At 40.3% G+C, this 19481-nt stretch overlaps 1 protein-coding gene across 2 annotated transcripts in view; it reads left to right on the forward strand.

The window, feature by feature from the left end:
* Nucleotides 1-12798, forward strand: part of UXS1 (UDP-glucuronate decarboxylase 1) — a 55550-nt gene extending 42752 nt beyond the window's left edge. For both annotated transcript variants that reach the window (XM_015640151.3, XM_015640159.3), the window contains 6 exons: nucleotides 2163-2282; nucleotides 5711-5754; nucleotides 6819-6879; nucleotides 8294-8351; nucleotides 10631-10734; nucleotides 11949-12798. In XM_015640151.3, coding sequence (XP_015495637.1) covers nucleotides 2163-2282; nucleotides 5711-5754; nucleotides 6819-6879; nucleotides 8294-8351; nucleotides 10631-10734; nucleotides 11949-12080 — 519 coding nt within the window. In that variant the 3' untranslated portion in view covers nucleotides 12081-12798. The remainder of the gene's footprint in view (nucleotides 1-2162; nucleotides 2283-5710; nucleotides 5755-6818; nucleotides 6880-8293; nucleotides 8352-10630; nucleotides 10735-11948) is intronic.
* The last annotated feature ends 6683 nt before the right edge of the window (nucleotides 12799-19481 follow it).

A 19481-nucleotide genomic window follows, 5' to 3' on the forward strand; every position in this document is an offset into this window, starting at 1 on the left:
ACTGCCTATAGAGAATGTGTTGTTTTTCTTTTCTAGATCCCTTGCTAGTTTCCAACCAATATTGGAAAACAATGCTGCTGTAGCTTGTGCAGTGCAAGAGAGGCTTCTTAATTAGCATTGTTGAATGAGTTATTTTTATCTTGAATACTGGCTTCCAAGTGCCTTTTTTTCTGCACTTGCTGTTAATGGCAGTATCTGGAAAGCCCACGTGAAGTACAACCCTTCCTGAAGAAGTCAGTGGCCTTCTTAAGATAAAGTGCTGGGCGAAACAAAGGAGCAGCTCTATAAGAGTGCATCTTTCCTAATGCAGTGAAGGCTTTGGAAATGGTTCTGTAATGTGCTGCTGGAAGTATAAATTTGAAATGTTATGCTGCTGTACTGTTTTTAGCTAACAAGAAATAAAGAGTCTGTTTCCAGCTGATGCATGGAGGTTTTCCATTAGTTCCATTTTGCATGGAAAGGTATTTCTGCTCTTTCCAGAGTCTGTGGATGTTGCGAAGTTACTTTTTTGACTCTGTTGTGTATACAAGCTTGCTGGGTAAAGACTGTGTATCTTTTCCTGGAGCACAATAGTTACCTCCCTTGTTACTGTTAGTTTACCATTTTGTTGCAGTTGCAAACAAGGTTTGATCGTGACAAATGAAATCTTACTTGCAGCCAAATGGAACTGAATGTTGTTTGACTTTCTCCATACTGGGAGGTGTTGGGTTTTACCTGTACTACTTGGTGTTTCTGATTTCTCAACACCAAGTAATAGGTGATGTATTGAGTGTCCCTTTTGCCTGTCTCTCACCTGGGAAAAGCTAGTTCTACTACTTTCACAAAGCATCTGTGAGGATTTGTTTGTTTATTAATCACTTGGAGACCTAAGAGAGAAGGTTACATTTTTCTGCAAGTGTCTCTTGTACATGAAGCTACATTTATTTTCAAGAAAAATGTGTTTCCACTCTCCTGAGTGAAGTGTGTGTGAGCTGCAGTTTTCAGCCACAGATGTACCAACAATACACCCTCTTCCAAGACAGGAGCAAGCATTGGTCTAAGCCTTAGTAAAATACATGGAAAATACAAGCTGTTCTGTGTATCCTCTGAAGCAATGTTTGCAACTCCAGAACATTGTGCTTGTGACTTCAGTTGAATCAGAGGACACAAAGTTTGCTTCAGACAATTTTTTTCCTGTAACTGATACAAGGATGTCTTTTTCTGGGAGGTGGGAGACCAGGTAATATGAGGAGGATACATAGGCCTGCACTGAGGTTGACACCTCCTTCCCTGCCTTGTGACTGTCATTCTCAGATGGTTGCATGTATCTGCTTAAAGTATACCCTATTGCTCTGAGCTCAGCAGTATCCTGTTTAAGCTCACAAAGGCCAAACATCCTTCTTGAAAGCTTTGTCATAAATTGCAGCTTGTTCAAATGAGTGTGTCAATCAGAATAACTCGAGAGAGATTATTTCAGCCTACAAAACTGATAAAATGCATTGGCCCGAAAGTTTCACATATTTCACACGGTTCCACATATTAGTTGCCTTTTGCTTTGAAGATTTGCAAAATATTCCATAGAAAGGACTTCTGGAAATGATAAAAATGTTTCTTGGAAAAAACTACACCATTTGATTGTAATGCATGCGTTTACACAGCCTAATAAGAAGGGCACTGGAAGACACTGGCTGGGGTTACAAAACCACTTTATGGCCTTTGTAAAAGATACTTCTCTGACACGTTCAGCTTTTCTAAAGTATAGACTTTTGTAATCTGTGGAAATGCTGCCTTGGTACTGTATCTGGTGATCATGAGACTTCACTTATGCACAAAAAAAAGTAACTAAGTCCCTGGTGAGGTTATTTGTTACTGGAAAGGTATTACTGAAAAATCTTCCGAGTTCTTCCTGGAAGAAAATACATGTGCTAAAATCATGAACTGTTCTAGCCCTGATTTAGATTTGCATTACAAATACTGAGAAATAGTATAAATTACCTTGCTATATGCACTACATTTTTCAGAAGGGATGAGGAGAGATTTGAAGTGTTTCATTATTAGAAAATAATGCATGTTAAAGTGAAAGAGGGATTCTTAAAAAGCTTTTTGACAGGGGAGAGTTTACACTTCTAGGGAGAAAGACACTTTTATTAAGGAAGTAACAATTCTTTTTTCTTTTGTTACAGGAAGGAGTTGAAGTGAGAGTTGCCAGAATATTCAATACCTTTGGTCCTCGAATGCATATGAATGATGGAAGAGTTGTCAGTAATTTTATCCTACAAGCTCTCCAGGGAGAACCACTAACAGTAAGTGACAACCTCCTGGTGATATGAAGTACCGTTCATCTTTATATCATGTCCTGATATGTTGAGAATGAGGACAGATTTTAGAAAATACTGATGTTCCCCTCCTCCAAAAGGAAGTGTTCTAGTATACCAAACCCAAGTGTAGGGAATGACAAGTCTGAAGGTGTTGTGTTAATGGGGTTGATCTTTCTTTCCCAGAAAGAAAGAAGGCTTCCAGTTGCAATCTGCAGAAGCACTTCATCATTCTTTCTAAAAAAAGTTTTGAGGTAACTCCTACAGCTGTAATACTTGCAGAGCAAAATCTGAAACTGTGGATAGAGCATTGAAGAGTTTAGGCCAGGGAATAAGTCACGCAAAACAAGATAAAGCTTGGTGTCCTGTGATAAATCTCCTCTAACTTTAATCTTTTTTAAGTAGAGTGCCAAAGCGTGGTTATCCCCTGCAAAACTGTGGTGGTAGATATGTACCCTACTGGTGGAGTGAAATCTAGAGCTCTTTTCAAAAAAAGAAAATGGAAGGAGTTCAAATTATGTATGTTCTGCAAAGCAATGCACATCACCTTGCTCAAGTACACTGATAATTCTTGAAAGATTGGTCTTCTCTGGAGGTCAGCATTTGGTTGCTTGCTTGCTATCAGCAATGCTTGGTTGCTTAGGTAGTTTGTTATTATTTTTTAATGTCATCAGCGATAAATCTTGTCTACTCAGGTGTTGCTAGCCTTTGCTAAATTTCCATGGCTTGTGATTACTTCAGAATAACACAGTGATGCTGTGTTCTCCACCTCTCCTAAAGATTTATTTTTTCCTCCAGAGATTTACTGCTTCAGTAGAAACCACTGTTAGTGCTTAGTGTATGGTAGCTATTGTGTGATGCAGACTGTAACATACTGGTCAGTGTTTACTGGAGCATATGATGTTTAGTCTGCCATATAAATCAGCGTTAAGAGTGCAGATCTCAGGGCTTAGTCTTGGGTAGCTGACTAAACCAGTGAACCCAGCTTACCTAACCCTTGTTAGGAATCCCTTCAGCACCACATAGACAGCACAACCGTGTGGGTCAGTGCTTTTTTCCTATCAAAACATTAAAAAAATAAATTCCATTCCTGCAGAAAGAGTTTCATTTTCTTACCCAGGTGTTTCCCCAAATTCACTTATTGGATTTAAGCAAATAGAAGCAGACAAGAAGGTGGAGCTCCTTGTTTTGGTACTTTGCATCCGTGTAGGATCTGCTTGTATCAAAATATGAGTGTGGCCATGTGCTGATTTATGAGTGTTGATGTTTCCAAGATGGCATCCCTGGGCATAAAGTCTGAGCTTCTAAATGCTGTTTAGAAAATTTACCTGCTTATAGAGGATCAGAAGACATTTGCATTTTTTGGGTTTAATCCCCAGTGCATATAGCAAGCTATTGCCATATTTGGCCTGTCAATTTTTATTTTTTTTTTTTAATTCATGCATAGTTTCTCAAGTTTTATTGGCAGTAGTACTGTAATCTTTTATAAGAACAGAGTGAAAACACTAACTTGGAACTCTTGTGAAGCCTTATGAAATATGAAGCACTTATCTTGTTTTAAAACATACAGTCCATGGAATATTTCAGAGCATCAATAAAAGAAGTCTGGAGTCCATGTTCTTCTGTGGGAGGGGACACTGGAAGCTTTTATTTTATTTCTATAATTGTCATGCTGTCTGAACTTTAGCAAGAATATAATTGTAATAGGGGTTAAAATAGAATGTTTTATGCTCAGTGATGCCCAACATCACTGTTCTTTAGAAAATAACTCTCTGATACTGAAAATTACTGGGTCTGAGAAAGAACTAAGGAGAGAGTTCTTTAGCTGACCAGGTCAAATAAAATTAATTATCAGCAATAAGCAGTGGCTGATACCTAAAAAAAACCCCAAAAAACCTTTCTTACATCATCGTAGAATTTGGCTGATGGCAATACCAAGTGTGTTGATCTCTTTAGAAACTCTGTGTATTTGGTCTCTCAGTTCAGAGTACTTGTTCAAATGGAGTAGATAATCTCTTCAGAGAGCAGTGTCACTGAGTTGTAGAAATTGTGGCCTATGCAAACGTGATGATTATTGTTTTGTTATTATAAAGGAAAGATTTATAAAGAGAAACTGAAAGATAGACACTTCATTGTATTTTTCAGCCATTGCCTGTATGTGGGAAAGATAACCACATGGGTGACTTTGCAAAAATCATGTACAAATACTTAGTTCTGTAAGACTTATCCCACATACTAAAAGTAAAGCTAAGTGCAGGAAGCTCTATATAAATACAGAAATCTGCTTCCTGTTTCTTTGGGAGTCCATCAGGCTCTCATTGTGCCCCTGGTGCGTTCCTCTCTGAATCAGTTTTTGGGTAAGCTCTTAGACCCCTGAACTTACCTGATGTGTACTGAAATGTGAATACTTTTGGGCTCTGAATCAGCCTTGGAGAGCACAAGGCTTACCAAGTAACAGATGGCCTATGTACCATTGTACTGCTCTTTCTGTCCTTGAGGAAAACAAGCATGCTTTCTTTTCTGTCCTTCCAAAAGCCTTTCTGTTGCAGCAGATTGATGGTAAAATATGTGTTCCCAGTTAAACTGAAATGTATTCACTACTTAAATGTGCCTACTGAGAGCTTTCAGACTATAAGTATTCATGTCCTAAAGACTTTAGTGCTGCACTTACTTAAACTGTGAAAAAAATAATGGTATCAAGTACCATTCTGTACACTTCAAGTATACATTAATGTCTGTTTGAACTTCAGCAATTTGCTCCAAAGTACCAGCATGTAACCTGAGGAGACTTCTTTTTTTCCCCTCTAAGGTTTTGATACAAATTTGTACAGGTGACTTTGTGAGTTGTATCATCTAGAGATTCCTTTGCTTCCTAATATTTAGAGCCACGTGATTTTTTTTCTTTTTTTTTGTCCTGATGCTTTAAACACGGTGCTGTTTCTCAACAATTTTTGTAGAGACCACTAACATTTAGTGGTCTCTTTGAAGCTGGCTGTTGTTAATGAGCAAATCAAAACTGCTCATCATAACCACATCTTAGTAGCTCAAAGTTTGCTTTAAATGTTTGGCACTCTTTTCTGGCTGAGTTCAGGCTGCACCTTCTTTCAGTGTTCCAGGAGAGGACAAAGCATCACTCTGTCCTACACCCCTGAGAAGGTTTCCTTCATGCACAGTTCTCGTTAACAAAATGCCTAGGGATGTGTTTACTGGAGACAGATCCAAGAGGAAGACAATCTTCAATTAACTGATACTTTGCCAAAGGCTCTGCAAGAACATTTTTTTCCATTCCTGTAACATTGAGCTTGTGTCTCAAGTGTTTGTCCTAGAAACATTTTTCTAGAATGTTTAGGAAAAAATGATTGGGCTGGGGAGGACTGCTGTATATATTAACTTTCCTATTTTTCATATGGTTTTAGGTCTATGGACCTGGAACTCAGACAAGAGCTTTCCAGTATGTCAGGTAAGCCTTATTTGTTCTGGCTGATAATTTATTTCATGGTTCAGTTAGCCTGGTCAGCTTTGTATGCACGTGCATTTGCTTTACTTTTACTAATCATTTCTTAAATACAAGCACTCAAAAAAAACATGTACCCACTGAAATCTGATTTCAGCATTTCTAACCTACCTGATCTGCTTATGGAGCACTTAGGAGGTTGCTTTACTTCCAGAAGGGAGACACAGAAGCTTTTAAAAATATCAAGGAGAAAAACCTTGGTTTAGAATTTTACTTGAGATACTAAACATGCTCTTCCAGAGACAGCAAGTAACAGACAAATTTTTAGTGCTGAACAGTTTGTCACTCCTTGCATTTTAATGCAATGCTGCCACCTTGTGTCCTTGGGGCTGCTGTGGTTAGTGTGCAGACTGCACAAATAAAAGCTAAAAAATCCCATGCTAGACTTCTGGGTTATTTTAAGTATTCTTTGCTTGAAAATGTTCTTTCCCTCTGCTGAAAGTAGTATCAGTGGTAATAGATGCTAAAGAAACACCACAAGGTCAAAGTACTCATTCCTTTCATGACTATAAGTCATAATGAAAAGGATCTGGATTTCTTTGTCTAGGGCCAAGGTGCTACATTTGTGGCTAATAATCCAATATAACTTTGGGTTATATTGCTGAGGAAAAGTAACACCAAAATACTGGTTTTTAAAAAACTTGGTCTAAGAATTTTTGAAAACGAGAAGACAATTCAAACAACAGGCTGCAAAGCAGGCTGGTAGTGTTATGTGCCTCTGTGTTACAACTTGCTCTATTCTGTTTAAAATGCATTGGAAATCATATGAGATACAATTTATATACATATCCAGGTATGTTTGGATACTGGAGAGAAGAGGAAATATTAATCATTTTTTAATACAAACACTCACAAAAACAGGCACCCATATAAATCTGATTTCATTTCATCATTCCTCAGCTGTCTGATCTGCTTTACTGGAGCTGTTAGGAGTCAGCTCTCTTTTTGATAAAGAATATTATTTATAGAGAAGTGGAAATTGCCCCAATCTGTTCTTCTCTCTTTTATAGTGATCTTGTGAACGGGTTGGTGGCATTGATGAACAGCAATGTCAGCAGTCCTGTCAACTTGGTGAGTATGAGTGCTCCACTCTCCTGAGTTACAGTGCACTGGTCAACACCACTTCTGTTTTCCTCCTTGTCACTGATACTGATTTCTAAAAAAAGTAATGGAACAAAAAGACTTATTTCTATTATGAAGAACGTATTCTCCATGTACTCTCTTTGTAAATAAGAAGACTAATCCCCTAGATACTGAGATCTTACAGTTCCAAGAACAGGATAAATTTGCTGGAGTTTTTAATTTGTTTTAGCAAGAAGATGTATGTAATTAAAAATGAAGGTTAAAAGAAATGTGGGGGTGGTCACAAGTGCAAAGTGCACCAAAAAAATGAAGACTGATTTCAGTAGGAAAAAAGCACTGAAGGAGTACTTAACTCTAGATAATTAGAAGTAATTTCATACTATCCTGGTTAGAGGAAAATGTGATATTGCTTAAAGTGCTTGGAACTTAACTTGTCTAGTAAGATTTTTGTTCTGTCCTGTTTGTTGTCACCTTATTCTTAGTAGTATAGTTAATAATAGAAAAAGAACGCATATCCCAGGAAATTTCTTGTGTATGCCAGCTTTTGCCAAATCAGATACTCAACTCTGCAGGGCAGTTGTTCACTAGATTTTCCTTTTCTCCTGTGGCCATGAACTAATTTCTGTGTTTCTGTCCAAATGCTGATATGTTTAAACTCTGTCACATGCTTTGTCTTCAGAAAACTCAGTATTTAAATCTGTATGTATCTTAAGTGCTCAGCTTTAGGTCAAATGAGATGTGGTAAAGAAGAGTTTTGAAATAAGGAAAGCTAGGGATGAAGGGAATTGAGTCTGATGAAGGTGAGCTAATGCTAGCAGAAAATGTTCACATTTGATTGCGAAATGTTGATCAGGAAATTATGTGCAAGTTGGTTAAAAAAAAAATGCAAGGAATATTGTATAGAAAAGCAAGTAGCCCTTATGTATTGATAGGTAAGTTGTAGTAGATTCAGAAGCAGTTTTTTGCAGCTAAATGAGAATGAATCTGGGTTCCTAACTTTGGATGAACCAAGAACTCGGCATATTTCTTTATGATACCTGTGCTCAGCTGGCACAGTCCTTGAATCCAGATTTGCAAATGATGTGGCCGTGTGGGCTGCTCAGTGTCGTAGGCCTTTACTGTGATTGCCAGCTCTTTACAGACTGACTTTTTTGGGGGGGATGACAGGGAGCACCACCTCTCTACATACACTGAATTACAACGTGAATATAATGGAGGACAAATTTCCTCATGAGTAAGGAGCTTGTCAAAGTCTATTTTTTTTATTTTTTTCAACAAGGTAGAATAAAGTTTAAGGTTTAGCTTTTTCAGAGTTTAATATGCCCCTGTTGGAACCATCTCATGTCTCGCATGTTGTAAGGTGTTTAATTGTTATTGAAGTGAGCATTTCTTTTGTTTGTAGGGAAATCCAGAAGAGCACACTATCCTAGAGTTTGCTCAGTTAATTAAAAAACTTGTTGGTGAGTATGATTAGGAATTCTTTATAAAGTTTATGAAGTACTTACTGTAGTTAGATAATTATTACTTGATTAGTGTGTGTAATATGTGGATAATTTAATTAGTCTTTGGATTTCTTAATAATTTTATCAAAGGCATTTAATCATATTATTAAATATTAATAAGATAATCCAAATCCTCTCAATTATCTGTAAACTATTGCATGACGAGTAGAATGAATATATTTTCTGTGTATCTGTGCAATCTATACCCATTAATTTTTATAATGTCCAGACATATTTTTTTGTTTGTTTTGGCACAAGGACAATACATAAATGAAATGTAAAATATGTGAATGAGAATGTCCTGCATAATATCTTAGCTGCAATAGGAATACTGTAGGAAGGTGGTTCTTCACAGTTGTGCAGGCTGTGGTCCTTCAACTACCATTAAAAACCTCATGCTATGGCAACAGTCTTTCTCTGTTCTTTTCACTGTTTCTAACAGTGATTCTTGAAAGTGTTGACAGCACCTAGGAAGAAAAAACTGTGGCTTCCTCCTCATTTTTGCTCTGACACCTGTAGCAAATCAGAGCCCTCAAGAATGGAAGGAAATGGTTGTGCTTGATCTTCTAGTGTGGCTCCCTTATGAGATGAAATGTCCTGCTGCCATTAACCAAGGGCTTTTAGTCTGTACATTCCAGAAGATCTGAAAAAGACGAGTTCAGAGATATAACACAGAAGCTGATGCATGTATTGTTTCTAATAAGACTATTCCCCCTGGAGAACTTTTGTGAATCCACAAATGAGGGAAGGAAATGGAAAAAATCACAGCACCAAACCCATCAGACCCATAGATTGTCACCTCTGTTTGTCTGTTCACAAACAACTTGATGTGTTCCATTCCACTTAGGGGCACAGTTTAGTTCTAAAGTGACATGTAAACTATTTGCTAGATTTGGTTAGAGGAACTGGCCTCTTTCTATGTGTTGTTCTGAGGAAAAGCTAGTGCTTGATTATTTAAATCAGACTGGAGATGATGGACAAAGAGAAACTGATGCCCTTTTGATGCCAGAGTGCTAACAATCATGGAATGCTTGAGGTTGGAAAGGACCTCTAGAGGTCACTTGGTCCAGCCCCTTAGCTCAGGCAGGGCAACTTAGAACCAGCAATAGCCCAGGACCATGTCCAGATGGCTTTTCAGTATCTCCAAGGGTAGAGACTCCACATCCTTCTTGGGCTATCTGTGTTTGTTTGTGCCCACTATCTCTGATCCTGTCACTGGGCACCATTGGAAAGAGCCTGGCTTCCTCTTCTTAATCCCCCCTTCTGGTATTTGTACACAGGGATTGAATTCCCCATAGCCTTTTCTTCTCCAGATTGAAGGGCCCCAGGTCTTTTCAGCCTCTCCAGTCCGTTCATCATCACCATGGTCCCTTTGTTGGACTCATTCTGTATGTCCCTGTCTCTCTTGTGCTGTGAAGCCTAGAACTGGACCCAGTTCTCCATATGGATCTCATCAGTGCTGATTAGTTGCAAAGCTGATCTTCCTTGTCCTGCTGGCAGCACTTCTGCAGCCCAGATATCATTTGCCTTCTTTGTGGCAAGCACATGTGACAGGTTCATATTCAGCTTGGTTCCCACCAGGATCCTCAGTCCTTTCCTGCCAAGCTGTATTCCAGCTGGTTGGCCCCAGCCTGTATTTCTCCAAATTCAGGACTTTGAACTTGTTGAATGTTATGAGGTTCCTGTGAGCCCTTTATCCAGCCTCCTTTCTCGAGGTCTGGATGGCAGCACAGTGCTCTGGTGTATCAGCAATTCAGTATTGATCCAGCATTGACCCCTGGGGTACAGCATGAGTTACCAGTCTCTAATTGATCACTACCCTCTGGGCCTGGCCATGCAGTTTTCAGTCCTTCTCACTGCTCATCCAGCACTCAGTGAGGCTGTTATGGGAGACAGTGTCAAAAGCATCACTGAAGTCAAAGCAGGTGATATCCACTGCTCTGCCCTCAGCTACTGAAACAGGCAAGGTTAGTAGACTGGTCTGTGAGTGTAACTTAATTTTTGTGAATCCATGCTGAAATCTTTGTGAAATGCTTTGTGAGCCCATGTTGCTGTGGGACAGGTGGATCATCACCCAGCTGTTGCATACAGTGCACCTGTGTCTGTGCAAAGCATTTCAGTGGTTGAATTATGAAGCACGGAGCTGCAGAAAGACCTGCTGCTCCAGTTGGTAGAACAGATGTAAATGCAAAGCATAGCGAATTGCAGATGATAAATCACAATGTCTTTTTTAATAGGCAGTGGGAGTGAAATCCAGTTTCTCTCAGAAGCACAGGATGACCCTCAGAAACGAAAACCTGACATCAGAAAAGCCAAGTTACTGCTTGGCTGGGAACCTGTGGTAGGTACAGATGGATTACTATTGCTGTGTGGTAAAACACCAGGAGGCAGAGGGGGCTAAGGGAGGGCCACATGGTAACTGGAATATATTCCTAATGCCATCTTCAGAAAAGTTTTAACATTTTAACTTTTTCACTTGCATATTATGAGATGTTTACCTTTCTGTAAGCCTGGTGAATCATTTGAAGTATATGGTACAGTTACTTACCAAGCTTGTAGCTAATGGATTGCTGCAATCCTCATTCCTGTCACTAGCAATAGGAATTGGTTTGCTAGGAGAGGTAAGATCTGCCTAATTCCCAGAAAAAGTGTGACTTTCTTAGCCAGCTCCCCATTATAATTAGCACAATGGTTTGTAGTATTTTTTAAATTTGCAGACAAAAATCATTCCAGAAAACATGTGAACCTAGGTAGTAAATGTAAGCCTAATAATAGGAAAAGATCCAGACCCTTCTGAAAGGATTCACAGAGGTACTTGATATTGATAGACTGACAGTACAAGGGTAGTAGCAAATTGTTGCAAATACAGAAGGTTTAACTGTAGTATTTCTGGCCTTCTGTGTTTGGCATAGCCCATAACAAAACTTGTTCTGAAGTAGCAGTATAGAATTGGTACAGCAAGGCAAGCAGTTTCTGTGCTGCTGTTTTATCTTCCTGTATGGGTGATGGTGTCAAGCAAGCATGTCAGAGCATATGGCTCCTGTGAAAACAGCTCCTCTGTTGTTCCTGTCTCCATATTTTATGCCTGTATTTAAACACTGCAATTTGTAGGATTACAATTATTTGTATCGGATTTAAGAATATCAAATGAGATACTGGATGCCAACTTTATACCATGCTGCAAAAGAGGATCTTTAATCCTTACAAACAGAAGGGGCTTAAATGCTTTGTGTTGGCCTCTTTCAATGCATTAGGAATTGAAACTAGAATTATGCATGTCTGTTTGGCTAATAAACAGGCCCATCATAACCATGTGTGAGATTTAAATTTGTTGGGGTTTTCAACTTATGTCAGAAAATATGTGTGCTGGTTAAAAAGCTCAGCTGCATCAGCACTGAGGAGATGTAACCAGCATGTGGTGCTGTTAATACTTAGATTGGCTAAGAGTGAGACTCCCTGTTTCCCTTGTGATAGCTGTGTTATAAAAGATACTATTGTGAAATAAGCTGATGTGAACCTAGAGTGATACAATTCTCTCCTCACTTTTGGGAACAGGTCCCATTGGAAGAAGGTTTGAATAAAGCAATTCATTACTTCCGTAAGGAACTGGAGTATCAGGCGAACAATCAGTATATTCCCAAACCAAAACCTGCAAGGATGAAAAAAGGAAGAACAAGACATAACTGAAGACTATTAGTTGGACAGGAAATTCCCTTCTTGACATTTGACAGATGTAATTTTTTTTAATTTTATTTTTTTTAATTTTTTTTTTTTGAGAGAGACTTTAAAACAGGTATCATGAAGAACGAACTGGAATTTCATTCTGAAGCTTGCTTTAAAGACGTGGATGTGCCTAAAAATAACATAAATATTCCCTTTCCCTGCAAATCTTGCCTTGCACTTTTTAAATCTGTCTTTTTATGTAAAATAGAGTAGAAGCATCTTTTAGTATCTTCAAGTTTTATATCTTGATGTGAGATCATTTTGTTGTGACTGTCCTTGACAGTTTTATTTACTGGTTTCTTTGTGAAGCTGATGATAAACACAAACGGGATGGAAAATGCCAATTTATTTATAAAATGGGTACTATAAAATATGAGATGTTCTACTATGCATAAGAAAAAAACTAGTGGTATTGTCAGGTGAAAGATACTGACATCTGCATATAGAAGAGTTTAAAAGAATTCTGTATGAGAGCTTTATGTATTCTTTAAAGGAGAGATTTTTTCAAAGGTTTAGTTTAGTTGTACACTTGAATTTGAGATATTTTCATTGATTACCATGGATAAGGATATTTTGAATCACTACTGTGTTGTGCATACTCTGGGAATAAAGTTAATGTATTATTGGTTACAGTGGTTGAATATGCTATTTTAATAAAATACTGAAACTTCTGTTTACTAGTTTTCACTGTGGGCTTTTCTCTGGATTTGCACATCTGTGGATTTATTGTGTATTAATTATAAAGTAACAGTCTGTAAATAATCCACTCAAAGTTAATAACTTTGGTCTTGCATTGCTTGTCTTTTAACAGATGTATAGTAAGGGATGCAGGATGTCTGTTGAAATAGGACAGACAAAACCATCCTGATTTATTCCAATTCAGGTAGTTGATAGTGATGCAGGAGTATAATATTTCTGTAAACCATGGAGCCTAACTTCAGCCTTCCTGAGGAAATACCAAGGAAGTGTTTCCTATTTTAAGCAGTTGCTACATTTCCAGTAAATGCTTTCAACTTTGATAACTATGCCTGTCATCTTGGAAAAATAAAACCAAAAAAAAAAAAAAGACCAAAACCAAACAAATTCCCCTTATTTTTAATAATTCTCCTAGTTTTAAAAAGGTATTTAAAAGGTATTTTGGCTTAGTGCCACTCAAAATTGAGAATCCTAAACCTCATCAAGCAAAGTGACTTGACTTTATCTCATTAAAGCTTGATATTTTTATTATTTTTATTTATAGCTTTTGAGTATCTTGGTGGTAAACTGGGAGTTAGCAGTAGCAGTGATGTTATGCCCAGCCCTGGGAAGACTCTGAGAGCAGTGTGGCATTTAGGCTCCTTTGTCTGAGCCGTCTGCCAGAGCCCCACAGTGCCTGCATGGCTTGGAGTCCTGTCCAGTCTGTCTGGTCAGGTTCCCAGTGACTCCAGTAGTGGTGGGGTTGCTGCATTCATTGCTGTGCCCTGCCTGGAGTGGGGCTACAGGGGCCCTTTTAGGACTAATGGGTTTTTCCTTGTGCACAAGTGCACGTGTTCTCCCATTGGAAATCTGCCATACAGCTGAGATGGGGAGCCAGGGTGCACTTTCCTGTCTGGATTCAGAGGTGGAATTTAGATATTATACATTACCTCCATCTTTTCACAGCTGAGCAGCTTGAGATCTGCTTTTTTTGTATGAAGCCTTTTTCTAGGTCCTTGATCTGGGCATTTATTCCGTACTAAATTGCCTGAAAAGTACACCATGGTGTGCTGCTCCAAATGTGCCTGTAACCTGTCATTACTGAAACACTCACAAAGCACAGCCTCTCCCTGGACTCAAAGCCACAGCTGGACATGTGTGAAAGTAGTGCCTACTTCTTCAATAGTTCTTTGGAGAGAACTGTTAATCAGCTCTCAGCATGGTGGTTTTAACCCTTAAAACACTCAAGATGGAGATTATATTTGGAGGATGATGCTCTTTCTCCTTAGGTTTCCCTCCTTGGGCAAGTTGTGCCGCTGAATGCCAAAGTCTATGAAGAGATGGGACATGGGTGCAACCCTGGTCCAACATTCAGCACAGCCATGGAGAGTAAGTTTGAGCTCTGGCTACCAGCTGTTACTCCCAGGACTGTTTTTTATTTAACCCAGTGACTTCAGTAGAAAGTATGTGAATTTGTACAGGCACAAGCATGCTACTACAGACTAGCACAAAATGTGTATGTTAAAAAAAAAATAATCCCCCAGGAAGTCCAAACCTTTAGACACAAGAGAGAAGGATGTAAAAGCTCTTTAGGTTTCTTCACAGCCTGACTTCCTTCGTAAAAGGAGCAAATTGAAGAGGGGGCAAGTGGCTGGTACAGGTACAACCCATCTGTGAGTGTGTGTGATGCCTCCCACTGGGCCCGAACTACAAGACTCTGGATTTGCTACTTTCCTCATACTGTTTCTAGTTTTTGTTTCAGAGGTTCCTGATTCAGCTCCCATATTCTTTTTCAGTAGTGTCTTCCAGCAGCAGGAGCTGAGGCAGCTGTTGCCCTTAGGTTTTGAAGCCAGTGACTGACCATGGGGCTGATTGGAAAAGCATGAATCATGTTGAGTCTGCTGATGCTTGAGACTGAAAGTCTGGGGTACTTTGAAGTTATCTGGTCTGAGCTGAGTCTTCAAGAAGATGGATAGAGGTTCACATGTTGGTGCTCTGCTCCTGTCTGGGGTTAGACATCTCAGCAGGAGGAGGCATCAAGTGTGCTGGGAGCCACAGGAAAGAAAGAGCTGCTGCTTCTCCAGAGGAGTCACTTTTGATGGAGGGTAGTGGAATACAGCACTGAAAGCTTGCTAATAGAGGATTTGGGGTTAAATGCTGAGACATGCTCTCGGGGTGTTCTTTTTCCCCTACAAAACTCAAGAATTGGAATTTTCTGCTGTCATTTGGTCAGGCAGACAAGGTAAAACTAGCATGGCCAAACTCGAGGTGCCTGTTTACTCAGTGATCTGTACAAATAGGCAGCTCAGCTGGTGCTGGGTGCGAGTCCTCACTCTCAGTAGGAAATACACAGTGCAGCAGAGGGGACTGGCCAGCTTGATGCTGCAGAGTGAGACCAGCTTTCCAGAAAGAAACCTTTGCCTCTGCAAGGCACCTGCTTCTGTGCATCCTTTGATCCTCACAAGGAGGACCACTCCTGCAGCTGGAGGTTACTACAGTATGAGAGCCACACTGGGATTTTAATGTTTTATTTCAAGCATGATGTGCTTTTCCTTTGTTTCTCTATTTAAATTGCTGCTAAGGAGCATTGTCAGCCACGTTGCTAGTCTATAGACAAGCTGCAGAGGGGGCTTGCAGGCCTCATTTATTTTAAGTAGTTCCATGAATATGTAGTCTAGAGAAGCCTCATGCCTAACTTTCTGCTATATGGGGAAATAATGATCTGGTAGTTTCTGTGTCTAAGGTGTTTGCAGCTTCTCTTAACCTGTATAGATTCTGGTGGGTTTAGTAGCCAGTGAGTTCACTGCCATCTGGGTATTAATGTGTCTTAATCTATTTTTTTTCCAATAAATTTATAGAAACATAATATATTGGGAAAAAAGCTTCACTTTTTGTCAGGGTTTGAATGGAATTTCAAAGTTGGAAGAGGCATGATTGCCTTAGAGAACAGGCTACAAGGGCAAAACAAGGCTTCGATTAGTTCGATGGATTAAACCAGCTAGTACTGAGTTTAGTGCTATTTGAGGCCAGAAGTCTCTGAGGGTTGTTAGGGGCTGCTCAGGGGCTGGTCCACAGGAAGAAGATGCTTTATTAACAGCAAGGGGAGCTGTATGCTCAACTGCCCTAACTACTGTACATCCCTTCCCTGAAGTTTCTGGGAATGTTGCTGCCACAAATCCATAGCTCCTCTGTTGTAGGGATTCCAGATGGCAGAAGGGAATGCTGTTTTTGCAGCTCTTGACTCCTTAGAGCTAACATGAAGAGCAGCAATAGTTCTGAAGCAAAGCAGAGCTCCTGTTGTGGCAGGAGGCTCCTGAGTGCAATTCTGTATCAACAGGGAGGCTTTGCTAAAATAACGATTCATATTTCTCACAAAAAAACCCAACAGATTTTGATTCTGTTTCTTGTCTCAGTCCTTCTCTCACTTGCTTATTTCATAATAGCAGATCTGACAAGTCTTTTTCCATTTTGGTTTGTTGCCATTTGCAGCCTGAAACAAGCACCAGCTTGTTTATTCTTGCAGTGTTTTCCATAGATGCTGACATGCTCTTCAGCAAGGAACAGGATCCTCTGAATGCTCTGGTCCATATCATACCATAGCTGAAAGAGCTGGAAGGTCCAAAGCACAAAGCCACAGGGAACAGTGGCTTTAAGTGCTGTCAAAGCCACGCACAGCAATCTGGGCTCTGTCTACCCCGCTGCAGAGAAAGCTGTTTTTAGCAAGGGGGCTACATCTTCCACCTGGGTAACAGTCCTGGGATGGAAGTGCTCAATCTCCCATCTTCAACATGTTTGTGTCACAAGTAGGAACTTTAAGGGAATGATGTCCTCCAAAAAACAAACAAAAAAGACACAACAGTAATACTTCCATCCTTTGGCAGAAGGATTTGCTGGCAGGTGTTACCAGCAAAGGAGGCAGCTCTGCCCTGCAAGTCTGATGGATCTGCCTGGCTGACAGTGACAAACTCAGGGACGTTGCAGCATCAGGCTTTGAAACATGAAGCACTGGAGCATGGCCAAGCTGTTCCTGCTCTGAAGGGAGCCACAATGAACAATCGCTGCTCTTCTGTCTTGCTGGAGAGGTTACATTATGTCAGTGCTGGGATGGCTGAGGGTGGTGGTGATGTGCTCTGTGCTGTCTGCACAGCAGACTGGAAAGGCTGAGAGGATATTGACAGTTCTATGTTTTGGGACATAAATAGTCAAAGGAAAATAAACTTTAAAGCATTCCATGCATATCTGATATTTTTTTTGCCCCAGTAAATCTTCCTCCTTTTGCCCGAGTCTGATGGCTCTTCCTTGCTTGCTTCCCATCATTGCAACTTCTGCACAGCAAGGCACATGCACCCCTCTGGAAGAAGGAGGTTGTGCTCACCTCAGAGCTTTGCCTTGTGGTGAGTGACCCCAGCCTGCGGAAAAGTGCCCTCACAGCCACTCCCTCCTCCTTCCCCAATGGGAGAGAATTAGACAATCAGGATGAGTATTCTTGAGGGCTGAGGTAGGAGCAGTTTAATGAGTGAAGCAAAGAAAACCCACGTGATGCAAAGGCCACTCACCATCTCTCCCAAGCAAGCCTGGTGCTCACCCAGTCTCTGAGAAATGGCTTCCCTGGAAGGCAAAGCCCTCACACTTTTCTTACTAGCTTTTAGTGTTGAGCAAGTCCTTACATCATTTGGAATTGTCCAGTTTGGGTCAGCTCTCTCACCCATGTGCCCTCCCAGCCTCTCACCCGCTCCTAACCTGCCTGCTGGGGGACAGTGTGGAAAACAGGCTGTGCGGGCACTCTTCACCCAAAGCAAAAACATTTGTGTTCTGCCTACGCTGGTTTAGTCACAAATCTAAAACGTGTTATCGTACGTGTTGTTATGTAAAGTTAACTCTGTCCCACTCCTTAACCCCGCAACACAATATAATGGAAAAGATTGTTTTTCCTCTTAGAGAATTCAGAAGACAGAGACCGTAGATTTGGGTGTGAGCCTGTGAGGCACAGAAAGCTGCTAGACTGAGTCAGCCTGCAGGAATGGACAGAGTTTACAAAGGCCTAGGGAGGGATGGTCTTTATTTACAGCACTTGTTTTATTCTTCCTTATTCAGCTGGTCTGAATTCCCAGTTGTAAATTCTGGGAAATGATGGAAATTACCAGCATGGTTCAAATGTTGCCAAATTCAGTACACTTTTTGGATAATACACAAAATGGAAGTATTCTTTTAGGAAGAGGTGTTTTCCAACTCTGCAAAAGAGTCTGTCCTTGACTCAGAATGTGATTATTCTGTATTTGGAATAAAGAGTCTTCTACCAAGGAAACACACCAATTTAAACCAGTTGAACTGGCAAGGATTCTGTGAGATTAAGCCTAAGTATGGCTGAGGGTTTGGAGCATGTTAGGCTAGTGTGGATCTGTGTGTGCAGAGAACTGATCAGCAAGTTCATTCAGCTTGGCTCCCTTAGCAAAGGGAAGTGTTCCTACAGGGAGCTGTATAGTCCTAGGCTACATCCCCTAGACACCAGTCCATCCCACTGCAAGGGCTTTAAGCAAAAGATTAGGAAATAGAGTTAAGAAAGAAGTGAAGTATAAGAAATGGTGTTGCTATGATCCATGCTTTGGAAATTTCTTGTGTGTTCTAGATGAGAGACTGCTAAAGCACCATGTTGTCTTCTCTAACTGCTACCATTGGTAGAACATATTTAATCTCTCTTTTTCCTGGTTCTTCAGTTCCAGAAGTCCTGGAGCAGCCAGCCTTCCTCACCTGCCCCTTCCCAGTCCTCTACATTTGTCAAGTGCCAGCAGTGCTTTCCTCTGCCCACCTCCTCCTGAAGCCCCTGATGGCTGAAATCTCCCTCCCAGGCTGATGTTGCTGTGATAAAAAAATTGGTTGTGTTTTGGGATTCTTAACATACATAATGCCACCAACAATTCCCCTTTAATCCACTGTGTTTCACTAACAGATGCCCAGTTTCTGATACATTTTGATGCTCAGCCTGACGTGCGTGTTTCAGTCTGAATTGGCGTAGAGGGAATTTTGCAGTAGGAAATTATGATGTCAGGGAATTGTGTTGGATGCTATCTGACACTAACTTAATTTTAAATAGCTTACTTTGTTGTTTTATTCCCTGTTTTGAGCTAGGCTGAAAGCTTGACGCTAAGTGGAACAGACACAAAGGGGAGTATTCAGCAAAGATAACCTTTGGGTTATCGTGCCTGGGAGGGGTTGGGGCCTCTCAGGTTGGATGCTCTGCACCTCAGCAATTACTGCTGAATTCAAGTTCCTGCCTTGAGCCTCCATTCCCTGGAGGATCTTTGCACAGACTTTGTAGGTAGGCAAGCTCATCTGCACTGAATTTAGTTTTTGTGAATATTTGTGTCCTTGACCCAACAGGAGCTGCAGAAGTGCCATGTCAGGCTTGGAGGGCTGCATGCTGTAGGTATGGAAACGGCAGAGGAGGCAACAAGGCAGAACTTCAATTGACAGGAAACCTTTTTTTTTACTTCTCTGCTAAGAATAATTTGATTTATTTGTTAATAGAAATGTGAATGGGCAGGCACATCTTAAATGTAGTGGCTTATATTATGTATTCTATATGCCAAAGTAGATGATATAATGTAGTTTTGCAACTGATTGTAGGACAGCAAATGAAAAAGCCATTTTAAAAGGGATCTGTAGTAATACAGTTGGAATTAAACTTTCTGT

Source organism: Parus major, chromosome 1 (genome assembly GCF_001522545.3).
Source record: "Parus major isolate Abel chromosome 1, Parus_major1.1, whole genome shotgun sequence".
In the NCBI taxonomy this organism is placed as follows: Eukaryota; Metazoa; Chordata; class Aves; order Passeriformes; family Paridae; genus Parus; species Parus major.